General features: G+C 39.0%; 1 protein-coding gene across 4 annotated transcripts in view; it reads right to left on the bottom strand.

Annotated features, from left to right (window-relative positions):
• Positions 1-1267: 1267 nt before the first annotated feature.
• Positions 1268-22392, bottom strand: part of LNP1 (leukemia NUP98 fusion partner 1) — a 53527-nt gene continuing 32402 nt past the window's right edge. For 2 of the 4 annotated variants that reach the window (XM_025375489.1, XM_025375488.1), the window contains exons 3-4: positions 5629-5916; positions 1275-1815 (exon numbers count right to left, since the gene is read on the bottom strand). In XM_025375489.1, the coding sequence (XP_025231274.1) occupies positions 1666-1815; positions 5629-5916 (438 nt within the window). In that variant the 3' untranslated portion in view covers positions 1275-1665. Of the gene's footprint in view, positions 1816-5628; positions 5917-22392 lie in introns of all 4 variants that reach the window. The other 2 variants (XM_025375490.1, XM_025375491.1) reach the window with 2 other exon arrangements.

Genomic DNA, 22392 nt, shown 5'->3' with positions numbered 1-22392 from the left:
AGACAGATGAGGAATAAACAAAGAGAGCATTAGAGAACTCCAGTATCTTTGCTTTCAGGGGAAAACAATTACTCATAGAGTATGGTTCCACAAAGTTAAAACCCAGTGCATAAATCTGACCTCAGAGAATCAGTCTTCCCCCAAGTAATCAAAACTGCAACCTACCCCGCTCCTGCTGTTCTTGCTCACATCCACTCATTCACATGCACATCACACACAGACTGTCTCAGAATCTGCTACTAGAGGAAAATGAACATCCTGCCTCACGAGAGGACCATAAGCTCTGGCATCAGAATGAACTCGTCTCTGGCCCTAACTCTGCCACCTAACTCTGCCAGCAAGCTACAGAACTCTCTAAAATTTGTCTCCTCATCTAGAAAGTGAAGAAAAAAATAGGTCTGTGATGGTTAATGTTAGGTGCCAGCTTGACTTGATTAAGGGGCACCCAGACAGCTGGTAAAGCACTATTTCTTTCTGCACAGATATGTCTGTTAAAGTGATTCTGGAAAAGATCGGCATTTGAATCAGTGGACTGAATAAGGAAGATCCTCCTCACCCAATGTGGGCAGGCACTATCCAATTGGTTGAAGACCTGGATAGACAAAAAAGGCAGAGGAAAGGAGAAATGTCTCTCTCTCTCTTTCTCCCCTCTCTCCCTCAAAGCTAGGATGCCCTTTTTTCCTGCCTTGGATATTAGAACTACAGGTTCTGTGTGGCCTTTGGAGTCAGGGACTTGCACCAGTGACTCTCCCCTACCCTACCTTCAACCTAGGACTGAAAGTGATATCATCAGCTTCCCTGGTTCTGAGGCTTTCAAACTTGGACTAAGCCACCCTACTGGCTTCCCCGGTTCTGAGGCTTTTGAACTTGAACTGAGCCACACTACTGGCTTCCTTGGTTCTCCAGCTTGGAGACAGTTTATGTTGGGATTTCTCTGCCTCCATAATCATGTAAGCCAATTCCCCTAATAAATCCCCTCTCATATATCTCTATCCCTATTTATCTCTACCTCTATCTCTATCTATCATCTATCTATCTATCTATCTATATATCTATCCATCTATCTATCTATCTTTATCTCTATCCTATTGGTTCTTTCTCTCTGGAGAATCCTGACTAATACAAGGTCCCACCTCAGAGTAGTGAAGCTTATTTTAGATAATGCATTAAAGTATCCAGCATAGTACTTGGCAGGTTAATTACCAGTTCTCCTTAAATGATGGCCATTAGACACACTTACATAATTACTTCTGACAAGAAAGTAAACTCAAGAGTCATACCAATGACTTTTATTTAAGATGATTTGTGAGTTGATGTGTAAGAAGGGTTGGTGAAGCTACGTGGGTGGCTCTTTAAATACCTTGTATTACGTTTTCAAATTTTTCTTTATTCTATTAAAATACCTTTTATTCTCTTTATTCCCATAAAAAGGCAACCAAGCAGAATATACTCTCAACTAAGATGCCAGCAGTAATTGGGGTATGATGCAAGTCATCTTGGAGCAGCTACATACCCTGCCCACTGCAGTCACTCAGCATCTGCAGTTGCTTTTTATAGCTGTTTTTACCCCCAACCCCGCCCCCATCCACATCCTGAAATGGTGAATTAGGGCTCAAAGAAAAAAACCAAAACTAGCATCTGATGTCATGAGGCGGAAGCAGAGTATTATTCAGGCCCTTTTTCAAACAGGGGAGCCATGTGTGCTTCTCCATGTTCTTCTTTCCTAGAGCTCCTTTCTTCCTCTACTTTCTTTCGGGATTTTATCTCCATCCTCAGGCATTCTCTTTCATTTCTCTCCTTTCTGCTTTCAGGTCCCTGAAAGGGAAAGAGCAGAAACAGGTAAAAATGCACAAACAGCTGACAACACTCCACATTTCTCTTAATAATCAGACACAGAGAAAGCCCTGATGGTTTAGCAGACTTCCACCTCTTGGTTTCCAGAAATACATTAGCATAAACCTAAGGATGTTGCTAAAGGTTTTGGTCACAAAGAAAAGAATAGAGGGGATTGGGCATCAGCAGATGGTCTGGGAAGGAAGTACAACCCGCACACACCTGTGATTCTTTGTCTCTGAACATACTGAGGGGCATGATTTCATGGCACAATGAAATTAACAGTCCCCTGGTGCTTTTTGAAAAGGAAAGTGTCAAGTGAGATCACACATGGAATGATTCTTAGCGCTCTGTGTTCAGTCCCTTAAATTACATTAATAGTAGAGTTTTCACTAAATTTTAATGTGAGGACTGTGGGAAGAATGAAGTGTTAAGGAATGACACCCAACCAGATTAACAACCCCCAACATGTGTCCCCAGGATTCCACATTATTCACTGATTAATTGAACATATACGGTTGTTGTCGGATCAGGAGATATAACACTAAATAGACCTACTTCCTAGATATTACACCTAGGTGGAGGGATACAGACAGTCATCAATAAGCCTAAAAGGAAGTGAAAAAATAATCCACAGTGATAAGTGCAATGATAACTGTAAACAGAGTGATAGGGACCTACTGGAGGGTGGGGGGTTGCTTCTTTAGTTTGTATGGCCAGAGGGTGCCTTTCAAAGGAATTATCAAAACGATGGCATTAATAAATGTGGCCACGGTATCTATTTATGCTTCTATTTTAAAAAATAAACAAGCAAAACCATTACCCCTCTCCTATTCAAACTAGAAATGTTGGGAAACCCCTTAGTGTTTATCAGGTGAAGTTAAGCAGTGGTGAGTGGCGGTCACATGAGCAAGGTCATGCGTGCTCAGCTGCGCTGGCTGAGAGTTATTGAGGCATCTATCTGTTTAACACAGTGGTGTCAGCCACTCTACAATGTTAATGCAGTCATTAAGGTCTCTTATCAAAATGGTATAAGAAAGAGAAAATAGAGTGATGATTAAAGACCATCCGAGAAATGCTTGTAAATAATGCTTGGAAATACATTTTATCACATCACTTAGATGCTAAATGTGAAAATTATCAAAATAAGCCGACTGAATTTTTAAATATCAAAATGAAAGAATTTAACATTGTTGGTCATGATCAGGACACAGAAACAGTTTCTGGTTCTTTTTGATGTCAAACTATGTAAAATTTAAATCTAGGTATTAGTATATATTTGGTCCCCAAACAAAAGACGATATAAATCATTTTTAAATTTGCTGAAAAATAACACTTTTTAATGTAGTTAGCCTTAGGAAAGCGTGTAGATTATCAAATAGGGAAAAGTTGAAGTGTATCTGTATATGTTCTGAATTTCTAATTTTGCATTAAGATTTTATAAAGTACTCTTTAAAAACTGATATAAAATAAAATATTTAAATTAAAATTAGTTATATAATATGAAAATTTTTAAAATTTTATAAATTCCTAACAGGTTTCTAGTTATTATATATAACCACGAAAAAGAGTTTCGAGTTTAAAAAGTAGAAAATGCTTCCCTAAGTATCTTGGAACTCAAAAGGAAGAAAGTGGAAAATGAATGCAACAAGCGTATTTTATATTTTAGAGATAATATGATGAAGATCTTTTTAAGCAAAATGACTTTATACACTTCTAGGGCTTATAATAATAATATTAGCTAATGTCGTGAAAGACAAGGAAAGACTGAGAAAGTGCTCCAGGGTAAAAGAGACCACAGGAACATGAACATCAGTAGCAACACATGATTTCAAATTTCACTATAAAGAATATTATTGGGACAACTGGCAAAAAATATAAATAAGGTTTATGAATTAGAGATAATAGTATTATATCAGTATTAATTTCCTGAGTTTAATTATTGTATTGTGTTTATGTCAGAGAAAGTTCTTGTGCCTGTGTTTGGAGATGCGAAGAGGAGAGATAGTGCAGGCAAATATGGACGTGTTAACATTTGGAGGTAATCTAGGTGAAGGGTGTATGGGAATTCTTTGTCCTATTCTTGCAACATTTCTCTAAGCCTGAGACAATATGAAAACAAACAGTATTTTTTTAAAAAAGCAAAACAGCAATTCTTTTTTTTTTTCCTTGAGAGTCTTGCTCTGTTGCCCAGGCTGGAGTACAATGGCTCCAATCACAGCTGACTGCAGTCTCAAACTTGGGCGCAAGGGATCCTCCCATCTCAGCCTCCCAAGCAGTCAGGAATACAGGTACAGGCCACCATGGCTGGCAGTTTTGTTTTTTTTTTTAATTTTCATAGAGACAGGATTTCACTATGTTGCCCAGGCTGGTCTCAAATTCCTGGCCTCCACCTTCCAAAGTGCTGGGATTATAAGAATTCTTAATAATAAGGTTTAGACACAGTAAAACGACAGCTGTCCACTATTCTCCCTTCCTTGTTCCTCTTCTGATCAGGTGGAGAAAGCAGCCTACAGAAGGGAAACCATATGGATACAGGGTCACTCTGAGCAAAAGTAAGGCGTCACCTGTAAGGCAAAGATGCACAGTGAGTCTCAACAGTTAATCTGCTAGATAGACAGCACCGTGCTCAGATGGACAATGAAACACAAAGCACTCAAGTATCTTCACCAGTGGACTCAGAGTCTAGCTCCAGAACCAGGAGTCATTACGCTTAGGTTCAGTTATTTGTTTTGTCTACTACACGGCAGCAACCCATTATTATTCCGGTTTTGCAAAATGAAACAAAAAACCAAAGACCTACAAAAAAGAAGCATTTTGCTCAAGGCCAGTCAGTGAGCATGCTGCAGAGTTGAAACATTAATTAATCTTTAGTTTATTACTTTATTTGATCTTTGGTTTATTACTTTATCTATCAAGTTTAGCATCATGAGTGGAGTTTCTATATCTCTATACTTCCCCCCATTTCATGTCTGTCTCTTCCTTTTACTTTACTGAGACTCCCATGACGTCACCGTGAGCACCTAGCCCACTCCTATTCCTGGATACTTACTAGACAGTGTTTGGTCGTTCTTGTGTTTTTTAACTATAGGAGAACAAAACACCATCATGGACTATTTGCTAGAGGATTAAATATGAAAGGAGAGAAGCCACGGGGGCAGTTTTTTTCCCCCAAATTGTAAAAGGAGAATGAGTTACAATTATTTATAATAAGGTTGATGAAAGTAGGCTCAAGAAACTAGGGGGCTGAGTGTGGTGACTCATACCTGGAATCCTAGCACTTTGGGAGGCTGAGGCAGGAGCACTGCTTGAGCCCAAAAGTTTGAAACCAGCCTGGGCAACATAATAAGACCCTGTCTCTAGAAAAAAAAAGTTTAAAATTTAGTCAGTCATGGTGGCACATGCCTGTAGTCCCAGCTACTCAAGAGGCTGAGGTGGGAGGAACACTTGAGACCAGGAATTCGAGGCTGCAGTGAGCCATGATCAGGCCACTGCACTCCAGCCTGGGCAACAGAGTGAGACCCTATCTCGAAAAAAAAAAAAAAAGAAAAACTAGAAGACTTTGGTAAGAAAAATGTTTCGGGAACTCTTCCTATACCAGATGTCTTCAATTATAAATAATAATTTTCAAAAATTCAATCTGGGTTGTGTTAAACTGAATGTCATTTTTCAAAGATCTTATTACTAAGCTGTAAATGAAGAAGTTACATTTGTTCCCCTCAATGTTAAAGAGGACAAAACCTTTGGGTTTCCTTTTCTAAAGTGGCTTAAATATTCAGTAGCTCTGCTACATACCAAAGAGGCAGAACGTTTGGTTCTAAAGCACAGCTGTTGTTCAAAGGACTCCGAAAATTTCTCAATTTTGGAATGGGATCTGCCTGTTGATTCCAGTGGCTCCTTGAATGACCCATCCTCTGAGTATTTTCCGTAATCCCGCACGTGGCTACGGCATCGAAATTCTTGGTCCTCATGAGAATGCCTTCTAGGAAGACGGTCAGATGATCGGCATCGGAATTCCTGGTCCTCATGAGAATGCCTTCTAGGATGGCGGTCAGATGATGGAATTCTGGGAAGCACAGGAAGCTGAGAATACAGAATGAAAAAAATTTACAATATAAAAGGACTGTGCAATGTTAGCACAGAGGCAGAATGTTTATAAAGTACTAACTAAATGAATCTCACGTTGAATTGATATGTTTTCTTTGTGAAAGGAAAATAAAACTTGGGGCCCCCAAATCACTAAGCTAAAGGGAAAAGTCAAGCTGGGAACTGCTTAGGGCCAACCTGTCTCCTATTCTTTCAAAGTCACCCCTCTGCTCACTGAGATAAACGCATATCTGATTGCCTCCTTTGGAGAGGCTAATCCGAAACTCAAAAGAATGCAACCATTTGTCTCTTAACTACCCATGACCTGGAAGCCCCCTGCCCACTTTGGGTTTTCCCGAAACCCTTTGCTTTGAGTTGTCCTGCCTTTTCAAATCGAACCAATGTTCATCTTGCATATGTTGATTGATGTCTCATGTCTCCTTGAATGTATAAAACCAAACTGTGCTCTTACCACCTTCGGCACACGTTGTCAGGACCTCCTGAGGCTGTGTCATGGGCATGAATCCTCAGCCTTAGCAAAATAAACTTTCTAGATTAACTGAGACCTGCCTCAGATTTTGGGGGTTCACATTTTGGCAACCATGAAGGGATTCTGAGCGGAGATGCCCTTGACCTTTGACAAATCTCCTATTGGTGCTTGGTACCAGCATGAGCTAACTTTATGGCTCAAACCAATAGGACAATTTGCTGAGGTCTGAGAGCACCCCCTCCAGAGAGTCCTTGATCTCCCAAAATTTGGTCTCGATCTAAAGTTTATTTTGCTGTACAACTCCTCTCTCTCCTTTTTTTTTTTTTTTTTTTTTTTTGGAGTTTAGTTTTACTTGCTTCCAACAAGGAAGGCAAGATTTCCTGTTTCCATGATGATGGAAGGCAGGTAACTTTTATGGAGTTTGAGCTTGCTTCCAACAGGGAAGATGAGGTGTTTGCTTTTTTCTTTTCCTGCTTGTTAGGTTGGTAGAGAGCAGTCCACAGCCTGAGACCCATCCCTAGGTAAGGAACTGAATTAGCATTTGTCTTGGCTAAAGTTAAGATTGACATCCAGGCCAGGCGTAGTGGCTCATGCCTGTAATCCCAGCACTTTGGGAGGCCAAGGCAGAGGGATCATCTGAAGTCAGGGGTTCGAGACCAGCCTGGACAACATGGTGAAACCCTGTCTCTACTAAAAAATAGCAAAAGATTAGCTGGGCGTGGTGGTGTGTGCCTGTAGTCCCAGCCGGAAGGCTGAGGCAGGAGAATAGCTTGAACCCGGGAGGCAGAGGTTGCAGTGAGCTGAGATCGCGCTATTGCACTCCAGCCTGGGCAAGAAGTGCGAAACTACATCTCAAAAAAAAAAAAAAGATTAATACACAGTTCCAGCTGGCATTAATTTCTCTTTGCCATTAGAGCACTCAGTGACCATATAAGTTGTGCCATCATTTGTTTTGTTTAACTGTTTTTTTATTGTTGTTTCTTTTTTTGTTATTGTTTCAGTCTTTTTCCCATTGGGTTTGATCAACTCTATCTGACTTGATCAAATCAAATGGAAATTTCCAAAACTATGGGGAATAAGGCCTCTGAAGTGGCTATGTTCCCACCAAAAAAGTGGTATGGTAGGGGAAGAAAAACAGCCAGCAAAAGGAAAAATAAAAAAAGGAAAGATTTTTTTACTTTGACTACTTAAGAGTCTTTATTTACATAACAAGGCCATCTTTTTGCTATCCAGGCCAAACTGAAAGCAATGGCTGTCACCCCACACTGCAGTTTGATAGCTAAGGTCCTGCCTTCTTTTTTCCACCATGACAGCCTGGGTTTTGTTTCTTAAATAAAGCCCTTTCTGGTTTGATACTTGATACTTCTGAAATAATTGTAATTTGTCCTAGCTAAAATATGGTAATAAGATTTAAAAAGTTTTTTTTAAGGAGCTCAATGATTAAAGTAAGCTTAATTAAAAGCTAACATTGAAGATGTATGTGTATATGTGTATGTGTGTGTGTTTGTATTTAAAAGGCCTTCCTGTTTTTGGTTGTTTTTTTGTTTTTCTTTTTGTATGTTTGTTTGTTTGTTTTGTCTCCTAGGACCTTGTCCTTTTTTAAGCAAAAGTTTTTTTCTTCACGGTTGACTGAATCCTGTTTTCTTCATTTACTTCTGCTGTCTCTCCTTTCTCTTGCACCCTCTGCTGCATGAGAGACCTCAAATAGTATATAATAGCCCAGGGTTCTTTAACGAAAACAGAGAAGGTGCCAGACTCCCTTTGGGGGAGAAACCTGTTTTTCCTTATGGAACCACAAGAGTGTAAACAGACAAGTTTGTCTCAGCTTTTAAACTGCTTGCTTTTGTATTCTGTCACCTGATTTATTGTCTAAAATAATTACTGCAACAGAGAATGCTCTTGGGTTTGTAAAGAAGAATGTATTTAGACACTTAGAAATGTCTTTATTGAAAAAAAAAAAATTAAGTGCACTGTAAAAACATCACATGGGCTAGCCTCAGGATAATTCTCCATTTTTGGAAAGCCAGGATTCAGTGTGGGCTCTGCCCAAAGCTCAGACATCCAGTTGAAAGATAGGTAGTCCCTATGTAAATAAAATTAGTCTCCTTATACAATCTTATAATAGATTTTTATAATTTTATGTTTTATTTGACATCCATTGTTAATCTTCCTCTAGCATACCAGACTTTTATTCTCCATACCTTACAATGTAAGTTTTGCTACTAGATTTTTCACCTGAGTTGCTTCCTTTAATATGTAAACTTAAAGCTATTTAGCTGATAACTGCCTAGGGTTGTGAAACAGGTTATCAAGAATCTGAATGTCTAAGATAGGAAAAAAAAAAACAACGGTTTTTATGAATCTATAAGATGTACTTCTTTCAGCATCCCTAATACCTCTATGTATTTATGTGTTGTGGACACAGTGTTTCACTACTGAAAATATATAAAAGAGCTCTAATTAATTGGTTTAAAGAAAAATAAAAGCACTTGAATCAATACTTTATCAGGACAAAAGAAAAGACTAGTCAAATGTGTTTTCAACTTTATGTAACTTAAGTAAAACCTTTAATAAGTAAGCTAACTTTAAAATTATTGGTAAAATAATACTAGAAATGTTTTAAGAATTGCCAGCATACATATTTGTTTGCATTTATTAATCAAGTAATTTTATGCTTATCCCTACCAAATACTATAAGGTGACAAAATTTGACATAGGGGTTACAGAACTATAAACCCAGCCAAAAACAGAATGATCTTTACTTGTGTAATATTTAATAATTTGACAATGATATTGGTTTAATAAAAATAGCTACATTTTGAATTTAGTAAGATTACCATAACTTCTTATCTTGTGACTTTAGGCAGTCTAGTCCACAGGCAGTGAGGTTTGTTTTGGCAAAGGACTGTTATTGTCTTTGTTTCAAAGCTAAATTATAAACTAAGTTCCTCCCAAAGTTAGTTCAGCCTATGCCCAGGAATAAACAAGGACAAACTTAAAAGGAGGTTAAAAGCAAGATGGAGTCAGTGAAGTTCAATCTTTTTCACTGTCTCAGCTATAATCTTACAATGGTGGTTCCATAACTTTAAATGATGATTATTACAGTTTTCATAAATAATCCAGGTAAACAATTAAAATAAAATGATTAGGTAAATGTAATGGGATAAATACTTGTAGACAAACCTGTCATAATTTAGAATCTAAAGTTAAATTAAACAATAGATATTTCATTATTTGAGTATTTTCCAACAAAAATATATTTGTAGGAAAACATTCTTTCTTAAAGAAAAGGTGTGTTATTTTAAAAGAGAAGAACAATTTTTGTCTAATTCAAAGCTTATTTAAAGGTCATATATAAAACAAGGTAACAGGAAACAAGAGAGATGTAAAAAAAAAGTTATAAAAATAAAGAGGGAGTTTCTTTGTAAGAAAGCTTGAAGAGAAATAATTTCATAGGAGAAAGACTCTTGTATGGTAAATTTAGTCCTAGAGTAAAATGACTGGTTGTTTAACAAAGAAGGATGCTCAGATCAAACTAGAAAATCCAAGCATGTTATGAATGGTCTGTGTAAGACATAACAAAAGGATTTTATTTTATTTTATTTTATTTTATTTTATTTTAATTATACTTTAAGTTCTAGGGTACATGTGCACAATGTGTAGGTTTGATACATAGGTATACATGTGTCATGTTGGTTTGTTGCACCCATCAACTCATCATTTACATTAGGTATTTCTCCTAATGCTATCCCTCCCCCAGGCCCCCATGCTCCATCAGGCCTCTGTGTGTGATGTTCCCCACCCTCTGTCCAAGTGATCTCATTGTTCAATTCCCACCTATGAGTGAGAGCATGCGGTGTTTGGTTTTCTGTCCTTGTGATAGTTTGCTGAGAATGACGGTTTCCAGCTTCATCTATGTCCCTGCAAAGGACACAAACTCATCCTTTTTTATGGCTGCATAGCATTCCATGGTGTATATGTGTTGCATTTTCTTAATCCAGTCTATCATTGATGGACATTTGAGTTGGTTCCAAGTCTTTGCTATTGTGAATACTGCCACGATAAATGTATGTGTCCATGTGTCTTTATAGTAGCATGATTTATAATCCTTCAAGTATATATACAATAAATATATGTGTGCATGTGTCTTATAGTAGCATGATTTCTAATCCTTCGGGTATATGCCCAGTAATGGGATTGCTGGGTCAAATGGTATTTCTAGTTCTAGATCCTTGAGGAATCACCACAGTGTCTTCCACAATGGCTGAACTAATTTACACTCCCACCAACTGTGTAAAAGTGTTCCTATTTCCCCACATCCTCTCCAGCACCTGTTGTTTCCTGACTTTTTAATGATCACCATTCCAACTGACGCAAGATGGTATCTTGGCCGGGCGCGGTGGCTCAAGCCTGTAATCCCAGCACTTTGGGAGGCCGAGACGGGCGGATCACGAGGTCAGGAGATCGAGACCATCCTGGCTAGCACGGTGAAACCCCGTCTCTACTAAAAAATACAAAAAACTAGCCAGGCGAGGTGGCGGGCGCCTGTAGTCCCAGCTACCCGGGAGGCTGAGGCAGGAGAATGGCGTAAGCCCGGGAGGCGGAGCTTGCAGTGAGCTGAGATCCCGCCATTGCACTCCCGCCTGGGCGACAGAGCGAGACTCCGTCTCAAAAAAAAAAAAAAAAAAAAAAAAAAAAAAAAAAAAAAAAAAAAAAGATGGTATCTTACTGTGGTTTTGATTTGTATTTCTCTGACGACCAGTGATGATGAGCATTTTTTCATGTGTCTGTTGGCTGCATAGATGTCTTCTTTAGCGAAGTGTCTGTTCATATCCTTTGCCCACTTTTTGATGGGGTTGTTTGTTTTTTTCTTGTAAATTTGTTTGAGTTATTTGTAGATTCTGGGTAATAGCCCTTTGTCAGATGAGTAGATTGCAAAAATTTTCTCCCATTCTGTAGGTTGCCTGTTCACTCTGATGGTAGTTTCTTTTGCTGTGCGGAAGCTCTTTAGTTTAATTAGATCCCGTTTGTCTACTTTGGCTTTTGTTGCCATTGCTTTTGCTGTTTTAGTCATGAAATCCTTTCCCATTCCTATGTCCTGAATGGTATTGCCTAAGTTTTCTTCTAGAGTTTTTATGGTTTTAGGTCTAACATTTATGTCTTTAATCCATCTTGAATTAATTTTTGTATAAGGTGTAAGGAAGGGATCCAGTTTCAGCTTTCTACATGCAGCTAGCCAGTTTTTCCAGCACCATTTATTAAATAGGGAATCCTTTCCCTGTTGCTTGTTTTTGTCAGGTTTGTCAAAGATCAGATGGTTGCAGATGTGTGGTGTTGTTTCTGAGGCCTCTGTTCTGTTCCATTGGTCTATAGATCTGTTTTGGTACCCGTACCATGCTGATTTGGTTACTGTAGCCTTGTAGTATAGTTTGAAGTCAGGTAGCGTGATGCCTCCAGCTTTGTTCTTTTGGTTTTGGATTGTCTTGGCAATGCGGACTCTTTTTTGGTTCCATATGAGCTTTAAAGTAGTTTTTTCCAATTCTGTGAAGAAAGTTATTGGTAGCTTGATGGGGATGGCATTGAATCTATAAATCACTTTGAGTATGGCCATTTTCACGATATTGATTCTTCCTAGTCATGAGCATGGAATATTCTTCCATTTGTTTGTGTCCTCTTTTATTTAATTGAGCAGTGGTTTGTAGTTCTCCTTGAAGAGGTCCTTCACATCCCTTGTAAGTTGGATTCCTAGGTATTTTATTCTCTTTGTAGCAATTGTGAATGGGAGTTCACCCATGATTTGGCTCTCTGTCTGTTAATGGCGTATAGCAATGCTCGTGATTTTTGCACACAGATTTTGTATCCTGAGACTTTGCTGAAGTTGCTTATCAGCTTAAGGAGATTTTGGGGTGAGATGATGGGGTTTTCTAAATATATTTTTTAAAATACCAAAAACTTGTATACGATCAAGTTGTCATAATATTATTAGGTTTTGGTTTGCTAAAAAAGAACTGAGATTAAAAATGTTTTTTATTTAAGGTTCTTAACATCGTGTATCTCTCTTTATGCACTTTTAAAGTACTTGTGTCACTGAGTTACAGGCTTTGACTCCTGGGTCTAAAAAGGAAACCAAGTCCTGTTAAATGTTAAACGCTGACAGCAACTAAAGCCCTATCTTCAGGCCCTGTAGAAAATGCCAATCAAAATAAACTGCATTCCTGAGACCCAGGGCCAGAAATTAAAGCTATTCAACTCCTCAAGGCCTGGGGACTATCAAGGAAGAGGTGGGTGTGTGAGATTGTAAGGGCCAATTTTGAGAGAGAAAATAAGTTCAGTTTCTCTATAATTTTTTTTTGAGAGAAAGTCTCGCTCTGTCTACCAGGCTGGAGTGCAGTGGTGCAAGCTCAGCCCACTGCAACCTCCGCTGCCTGGGCTCAAGCAATTCTCCTGCCTCAGCCTCTCAAGTAGCTGAGATTACAAGTGTCCACCACCATGCCTGGCTCATTTTTGTGTTTTAGTAGAGATGGGGTTTCACCATGTTGGTGAGGCTGGTCTCAAACTCCTGACCTCAAATGATCTGCCCACCTCGGCCTCCCAAAGTGCTGGGATTACAGGCATGAGCCACTGCACCTGGCCAGTTTCTCTATAAATCAATAATCAGTGTCAAAGGCACACTGATGCAAGGCCAGCTTATGGGCCCCTATGTCAAATTAACAAGGATTTCTTGAAGCATTAGCCAACTCCTTAATGAAGGTTATAAAGGTTTTATTTTATTTTATTTTTTTTTTTTTATTTATTTATTTATTTTTTTTTTGAGGCGGAGTCTTCACTCTGTCGCCCAGGCTGGAGTGCAGTGGCACCATCTCGGCTCACTGCAAGCTCTGCCTCCCGGGTTCGCGCCATTCTCCTGCCTCAGCCTCCCGAGTAGCTGGGACTACAGGCGCCCGCCACCGCGCCTGGCTAATTTTTTTTTGTATTTTAGTAGAGACGGGGTTTCACCGTGTTAGCCAGGATGGTCTCGATCTCCTGACCTCGTGATCCGCCCGCCTCGGCCTCCCAAAGTGCAGGGATTACAGGCGTGAGCCACCGCGCCCGGCCTATAAAGGTTTTAAAAGGCTTATGGAAGTTATATCTTACAGTCAGGATTAAAATTTTATAGATTGTTTATAACATTTTGAAAAACAAATGTAATTGGCTTGATGCAGTTTTTATTAGGGCTTATTGTTTGGAAAATTAAGTCTCCTATTTCAAAGAATGAAGATTTCACTTTTTTAAAAAAAATCCTTTATCACTTTAGTTAAATGAAATGACTTATTTTATAATGACCTGCGATCCTATTTTGTGATATCAAGTGTTTTAAACCTTTGATATTTGACGAACTTTCCAAATCAAATAATAAATTATGTCTTTTTCTGACCCAATCAGTCCTTTAAGATAATAGGTTCCCTAAAGTCCAAAAATGACATAATTGGCTCAGCTGGCATAACAATTATACAGGAAGCACTGTCAAATATAAAATGGTGTTTGGTTTTCTTAGGGCTGTATTTCTATAAATATGTTATTGGTATGTGTTCCAAAATTATGGGAAACTCCTATAATTCCAATATGACTTAATGGACATTATCAGTAATAATTATAATTGTTAGGTTAAATTATTGTGTGCCACAGAAGTAACAAATTTCCTTGTCAATTGTGTCTTTAACTATGGCTGCCCTAAAAGTTTTTTGTCATCCATGGACAATTGTTGTCTTGTTTTGGTCCTCTTTAGAAGGTGGTTTTATAATCAGCTATAAAACTCTAACAGGTGCTCTTGAATGCAGGTTTCTGATAACTTTGGAAATTGTGACATCAGAATAGAAGAAAGACGTCAGGACTCATGGAGAGCTGAAATGTGTATGACTATCAAGCAGACCAGGAATTAACTGCATCAACTAAACTAATAATAGAAGTCTGAAGTAATCTTTTTAACTTTTTGCTTAAAACTTTGCTGAGCCTTTGTTTTGTTTTTCAGAGTCAAGAAAACTTTTAAGCTATTTACAATAGGTTTTAATAATTGAGTTAAGTATACTCCCATGAACAAAATGTGGGGCATATTTGTTTTCTCTCTACCTGATTTCTCCAGAGTTTGGAAACTGTGAGTATTCTTAACTTACGGCAATACAATTATTTGCCTAAGTGCAATAAGAATCTGTTTTCATTTATAGCAGGACACAGTTGGAGAAACTTGTTATTTTACCAAGGCTTTGACTGGAATGGTGTGCTTTCCTTTAAGGAATCAAACTTGACTTACAAAGCCAGTAAAAGTCCCTGGGGAAAACTGCCCTCAAACTTGTCTACACAATTCCTGTACAGGGTTCCTGACCTGCGGTAAGTAAAGAATGTAACCTTCTTACAGGCCTAAGAGCCCCAGGTTTTATCTTAGAACCTCAAGAGGAGAGGATCAACCAACTCAGCTCACCTTTAAAAAAAGTCTTATCTGAGATTCCTTCTATAGAACAAAGTTCCATCAAAGCCAACTTAAAAGCCTATGTAAAAAATAATTACTCTTGTTGAACTGTACACAAATGATTAGGCCAAGTATAATAAAGCAAAGCAGTCCTACCATGATTTGTCTTTGGTAAAAATGGGAAACTGGAGAGAGAAAAATTGTTTCAAAAACTATAGCATACCTGTTGTTAGATTTTAGACTTGCCTAATGTTTTCCAATTTTTGTTCTTTTCTACATCTTGGACCAAATTCTAAATTTTCTTGGCTACAAGTCTTCAAAACAATGTTTTCCATTTTTTCCTTCTTTTTTTCCCATGTTTTTCTCATTTGGAGTCACCAAAATCCAGGCCATGCTTTCATAAAGCCCTGCAAACCGAAGCTAGGCAACTTAAACTTCAGAAGAAAATAACAGCAACCTATTTACATATATAAGCCACTTTCATACCTTCCTACTGATGTATGGACTTCAGAGTAATGTGACCAATATTGATATTCCAGAATTGTTCTTTTGTTTGTTGTTGTTTTTCTTCCTTCCTCCTCCTATTTTCTCTTCACAGGACATGAGACTTCACAACTTGCTAAGAATGAGCCTGCCTAACAACTTGGAACCTACCTGTCTAGGAATAAACCATTCTATCCATGAGACAGCAGTGGAACCTACCTGTCTAGGAATAAACAACCATTCTATCCATGAGAGAGCAGATGAAACCTGAGACCAGAGACTCATTTCCTTCTAAAATACTTATTCCAAAAAATTGTATTTAAAAAAAAGGAGGGAAATGTGAAAGAAAAATAATCTTGGGGCCCCAAATCACTAAGCTAAAGCAAAAAGTCAGGCTGGGAACTGCTGAGGGCCAATCTGCCTCCCATTCTTTCAAAGTCACCCCTCTGCTCACTGAGATAAATGTATATCTGATTGCCTCCTTTGGAAAGGCTAATCAGAAACTCAAAAGAATGCAACCATTTGTCTCTTATCTACCCATAACCTGGAAGCCCCCACAAGCTTTGAGTCTTCCTGCCTTGCTTTGAGTTGTCCTGCCTTTCCAGATAGAACCAATATTCATACTGCATATGTTGATTGATGTCTCATGCCTCCCTAGAATGTTTAAAACCAAAGTGTGCTCTGACCACCTTGGGCACTTGTTGGGACCTCCTGAGGCTGTGTCACAGGTGTGCATCCTCGAGCTTGGCAAAATAAACTTTCTAAATTAACTGAGACCTGTCTCAGATTTTCAGGGTTCACATTTTCCTGATCAGTAAGACCTTTCTCCTACAGTGAGGCAGCAGAGTCAATTGGTTAAAACGTTAAGTAGAACATCCTGAGACTAGCTTTGTTGCTTACTACTCCATCATTAGAACACTAAAACAAAAGATGCCAATCCTTAAGTTGATATGTAAAAATATATCCCCAAATTATTTTTTAAATGTTTTAATGGAGCCATAAATGTTTAGGGAATATAAAAGTAAATATTCATGTAATTTTTACATGGAGAAACAATTTCTAAGTAAAAGAGTAATGGAAGAAGTCATAAGGAAAAAAATCAACTTTACTATATAAAAATATAAAGCTAGGCCAGGCACTGTGGCTCATGCCTGTAATCCCAGCACTTTGGGAGGCCGAGGTGAGTGGATCACCTGACGTCAGGAGTTTGAGACCAGCCTGGCTAGCACAGTGAAACCCTGTCTTTACTAAAAATACAAAAAAATTAGCTGGGTGTGGTGGTAGGCACCTGTAATCCTAGCTACTTGGGAGGCTGAGGCACAAGAATCACTTGAACCCGCGAGGCGGAGGTTGCAGTGAGCTGAGATGGCACCACTGCACTCCAGCCTGGGCAACAGAGCAAGACTCTGTCTCCAAAAAGTAAAAATAAAATAAAATAAATATATATAAAACTAATATGTATTAAAAGCAACATAAACAAATTTAAACTACAGGTGAAAAAATGAACTTTAAAAAATGTGCTATATATTGCTAATGTTTAATAAATATCCTAGAGATACATCAGTACATCTCACACACATAAAAAGAGATCATATAATATAATGACATCAATCATTAACATCACAATTGGAAAATGGGCAAAGGACAGACAGTTTAGACAAGCCAAACTTTTTGAAATAATTATGACACTTGCTCTCTCAATTTCTCAGACTCACTCAACTCACTCCAGTCCAGCTTCCTCACCCACAGCTAATTTTGATCAGGATGTTGGTCTTTATGTTGCCAAATTCTGTGCACTTTTTGCTCTTCATCTTAGTCATTCAGTAGCATTCAACTCTGTTATCCACAGGAGCCTTTTGAAAACACTGTTTCCTTGCTTGCTACCACCACACCTTCCTGCTTTCCCTTTGATCTGGCTGCCACTGTGATTTAGACACGTGCTCACTTCTTCCTTCTATCAGCTCATAGCTGTTGGGGCTCCCCAAGGTTCTAGACTAGTCTTCCTTTTCTACCTTTCCTTTCTCACTGGTCTTTGATCTTTTTCTTGAGCTCGCCTGCTCCTGTGTAGTGCAGGCACTGGCACAGGCTCCTCCCTGCCAGTGACCTCATCCACGACCCTACTCCCTCATCTTTCTAATGGCTAATCATCCTTCAGTCACAGCAAAAACTGCATTTCCTCAGAAAGTCTTTTCTACGTCTCTGATTGGTTCAGGTTCCTGCCAGATGCTCTCTTGGGTTCCAGTACTTCTCCTCTGGGAAACTTATCACAACTGTGATTAATAATTTGGGTAGTTTTGTTCAGTGCCTCTCTTCTCCACTAGATTGTGTGCTGTATCATATCAAGGGCTATGCTTTACTCTCTGCTAGTACCCAGCACCTTGCCTTGTTCATGGCATGGGTTCATTAAATATATATTGAATGTACAGTATAAAGAATAAAAGAAAAGGAAATACCAAATGGTTATGAATGTTAATATTTAATTAGCAGTCAAAGATTCTGTAAAATAAAATAACAATATTTTACCTTTCAGGTTAGCAAAAAAAAAAAAAAATGTGTTTTAACAATGCCAACACTGGCAAGACTACAGGGAGACAGGAACTATCATCCCTTACTAATGGGATTATAAATGTGTGCAGCCTTCTTAGAAAGCCTTGAGAAATATGTGCTAAGAAGCTTAAACTATTGGTGTCCAAGAAGATGTAAAAAAGAAAAAATAATAAGCTTAAAATATTCCCCTCCTTAGATCCAGCCATTGTATGTTGTTGTGGGTTGAATTATATCTCTCCAAAAATCATAGGTTGAAACCCTAACCCCCAACAGCTCTGAATGTTACTGCATTTAGCTATAGGGCTTTAAAGAGGTGATTAAGTAAAATGAGGCCATTAGGGTGAGCCCTAATCCAATCTGACGGGTGTCTTACAAGAAGAGGAAATTTGAGCACATAGAGAGACAACAGAGTTGCTCACTCACAGAAGACAGACCATGGAAAATCACAGTGAGAAGGCAGCCATCAGCAATCAAACAAGCGAGGCCCCAAAAGAAGCCTTAATCTTGGACTACCTAGCCTCCAGAACTGTAAGAAAATAAATTTCTCCCGTTTAAGCCACCCGGTGTGTGGTATTTTGTTATGGTAGCACTGGCAAACATATGCATATCTTTCTAGATATGCATACCTAGAAACTTATTCTCAAATAATCAGAAATATGGTTAAAGATGTGTAAAGCTGCTAAGACACCTAAGATAAATCTGTATATATTAGTCCATTTACTAAATAGGTCAGTCATGGTAGTAGGTGCTGTGGATAGGATGGGGAGCAAAACAGTCTCTTAGAGATTGCATCTGCATAGGAGATAGATGTTTAACAAATAGGGCATGTGTCTGTGTCCTTGGATAAATGCTATAAAGGGGAGTTCAAGGTGCAATGAGAAGGTAGAATGGGGTAAACCTATATATATTGGGGTGGGTCTTAGGGGGTTAAGGAAGAAGGATCCAGAGAGAATTCTGTGAATGTGTGATGATTGAGCTACAAGCTGAAGGATGAGCAAGGGTTAGAGGACAAGGACTGCTTTCTGCCTGGAGATGAGCACCACATGGGCAGATCCACTGCCGTGGAAGAAGCTTGCTGGCATAGTGGTGCTGGGGAGCACAGTGGACCAAGAGGAGCCAAGAGAGCTGGAATAAGGAGACATTGAGGGATTTCAAGTAGGGCAATATCCCAAGATTGGTAATGTGAAAACATATCAAACTCTTACCAAACGTTTTCTCTGTGATGTGCTATTGTTTTCTTCCTTTTCCTTTTTTTTTTTTTTTTTAAGTATTTTTCATAGTTATATCTGGGTAGCATGTATTATATTGTCAGGAAAAAAAAATAATACATTAAAGTTTTGCAACTGGGAGTGAAATGGAAGTTTGTACAAATGTCCTTTTCCGTTAAGGAGCCTAAAAAGAATGGCAAGAGTTTGATCACAACATAAAGTGTGTACTTAAAACTCCCTACAGCAGATAGGTTTTCCAGTTTGTCTCTTTGCTTTGGCATATGACTTTGTGGAACATGAGCCTAAAAGAGAACTGTAATTAGGACATGGAGAAGCTCTTCCTCTTTAAAAATGTTGACTTGCTATGCGAGTTCTATTTTTGGAATTTTATATGACCTCCTAAGGTAATTTTCCTCAATAAGACCTAAAACAATGTCCCAAATGGCTTAAAATAGCCTCACCTATCTATCCCCTACTTTGTGAATCATGCTGTAGAACCTGGGTTGCTATCTTCTCACACTCTGAGCTCACCCTGGGCTCCTGGGCTACCGCGTTGCAGCAGGCACTGACTGAGGGACATGACTGCCCTGTACACCGACTCTCCTAATTAGAGTGCTCCAAACAGCATGACTCTTTCCCCTGTGGTCCCAGAACAACGATCTCCATCAAAGAAAATCCCATGCACCCTCTATCCCCAAGTCATTGGTTCTCATTTAAAAAGAAATTGGTTTTTAGGACAGTGAAACTATTCCGTGTGCCACTATAATGGTAGGTGCATGCCATGATACATTTGTACAAACCCATAAAATGTACAACAGCAAGAGTGAATCCTAACGTGTAAACTATGGACTCTGGGTGATAATGATGTGTCAGTGTGGGTTCATCAGCTGGAACAAATGTATCGCTCTAGTCAGGAAGGTTAATCATAGGAGACGTATGCATATCTGGGAGTGTGAGGGCTATAGAAAATCTCTGTACTTTCTGCTCAATATTGCTTTGAGCTTAAAACAGATCTAAAAAAAAGAAAGTGTGTGTGTGTGTGTGTGTGTGTGTGTGTGTGTGTTTAAGTGCCAATAAACCTAAAAGGAAAGGTGGGGAGAGGGAGATTGGTTATGTAATATATTCACCTCAAAGCTTAACTACTTGATGTTCTTTATTTTGGCTTTAATTGCAATCACCCTTCAGTTGTATCCCTCCAACCCTGTAGTCAATGGTTAATAGCATGATGAGACATAATGAGAAAGATCCAGGTGCTGGGATAATAAGATCCATATTGAGTCCCAGTGCACAGTATGTGCCTGGCACTCTGGGGCCATGTCCTTGATAGCTAACTTCAGAATAAAGTCTGCAAGGAGTGATTCTTCCCCTTTTACAGATGAGGAAAATGCATCTTAGTGAGGCTAAGTCTTGCCTAAGGCTTATGTGACTAGTGACTTTATTAGAGAGGTAAAGTGACATGCCTAAGCATGTGACATCTGGTTCCTGGCTTAGCAGTACTAAATCCTTTATCTTTAACAACAGCAACAACTTTATTCTATTTCCACGTGAAACTGCCTGTAAATGTGACTTTTAACCATGTGCCAATTTAAACAGAATTCTATTATAAAGTTAGTAATAATAATCTATAGGTCTTTGGGAATTCATCTAAAAGAATTTTATATGAGGAGTATTTTATAACGTAGTCTAATGCTATCATCAGAGCCAGAGGACTACAAATGAGTAGACCAGCTATACATGGAAACACTATCAGGGCAAACATTCAAATGTTCAACTGGTAAAATGATAGTTCTTTTAGAAATAATAAAGATAAGCTTAGTAGCCATATACTATACATCCTTCAGGGAAGTCAAACAATGTTTTAAACTAATCAGTAAAATAACTTTGTTTAATTGGGGAAATGAACAGACCCTGCTTGGTCACACTATTACACATTAAATCAATGCAAAACTGTCATCAACACCCTATCACAAGTTATACAGTGGCTAGAGGAGAGCTATAAGAAGAAACTCCTGTGAGCTTATAACACTTCACACCTCAGGCACTTGGAATCTTTTCCTAAAGCAAAATTCAAGGACTTGTTTTACTCATCCCAAAGCTGCAGTAGCCAAACTAAGCCCATCTAAACCATACGCCTCTGAGATCATAACCCCAAATGACATTAAATTAGGTCATGTATAATAATGTTTTCCCAGGGCCGGGCGCGGTGGCTCAAGCCTGTAATCCCAGCACTTTGGGAGGCCGAGACGGGCGGATCACGAGGTCAGGAGATCGAGACCACCCTGGCTAACACGCTGAAACCCCGTCTCTACTAAAAAATACAAAAAACTAGCCGGGCGAGGTGGCGGGCGCCTGTAGTCCCAGCTACTCGGGAGGCTGAGGCAGGAGAATCGCGTAAACGCGGGAGGCGGAGCTTGCAGTGAGCTGAGATCCGGCCACTGCACTCCAGCCTGGGCGACAGAGCGAGACTCCGTCTCAAAAAAAAAAAAAAAAAAAAAAAAAATAATGTTTTCCCTACTAGCTCTCCACTCTCTAGTGATGATGCTTGTTATGAAAATGTATTAGTCACCTTGGGCTGCCATAACAAAATACCATAACCTGAGTAGCTTATGCAACAGAAATTTGTTTCTCACAGTTCTGGAGAGTAGGAAGTCCCAGATCTAGGCTCTGGCTAATTCAGTTCCTAGTGAGGGCTCTCTTCCTGGCTTGCAGATGGCTGCCTTCTCACTGCACCCTCACATGTCTGCTTTTTTTTTTATGCACACATTGGGAGACAGAGAGGAAGAATAAGCTCTCTGATGTCTCTTCTTATAAGGGTATTAATCCCATTAGGCCAGGACCCCACCCTCATGAACTCATCTAACCCTAATTATCTCTCAAAGGATCCATTTCCAAATACCATCACATTGGAGATTAGGGCTTCAACATATGAATGGGGCAAGGGGAAGCACAAACATTCAGTCCATAACAGAACATATGCTACCTGCCAGTGTTCAATATAAAATTACCAATGATCTTCCCATTGTAATATAAAAGAGAAACATGAAAGACAATGAAGTAAACGGAAAATGAAAAACTCTAGAATTTTGTGCAGTAATTAACTGAAGGCATCTGGAAAAAATTTCCAAGTGTCAACACCTCTGACAGAGGAGGAGGAGGAGGTGCAGAGGGAGGAGATGGAGAGAGAGAAAGCATCTTATTAGGTATGTAAACTAAAAATAAAATCCTAAGCCCCCCATCAGACCCCCTCTTGGCCAAGGGGATTCCATAAAAACCTTAAAAACTTAGTTCCGAGCCATGACAGG

Source organism: Theropithecus gelada, chromosome 2, assembly GCF_003255815.1.
Source record: "Theropithecus gelada isolate Dixy chromosome 2, Tgel_1.0, whole genome shotgun sequence".
Taxonomy (NCBI): Eukaryota; Metazoa; Chordata; class Mammalia; order Primates; family Cercopithecidae; genus Theropithecus; species Theropithecus gelada.
This window is presented reverse-complemented; position numbering and strand designations above follow the sequence as displayed.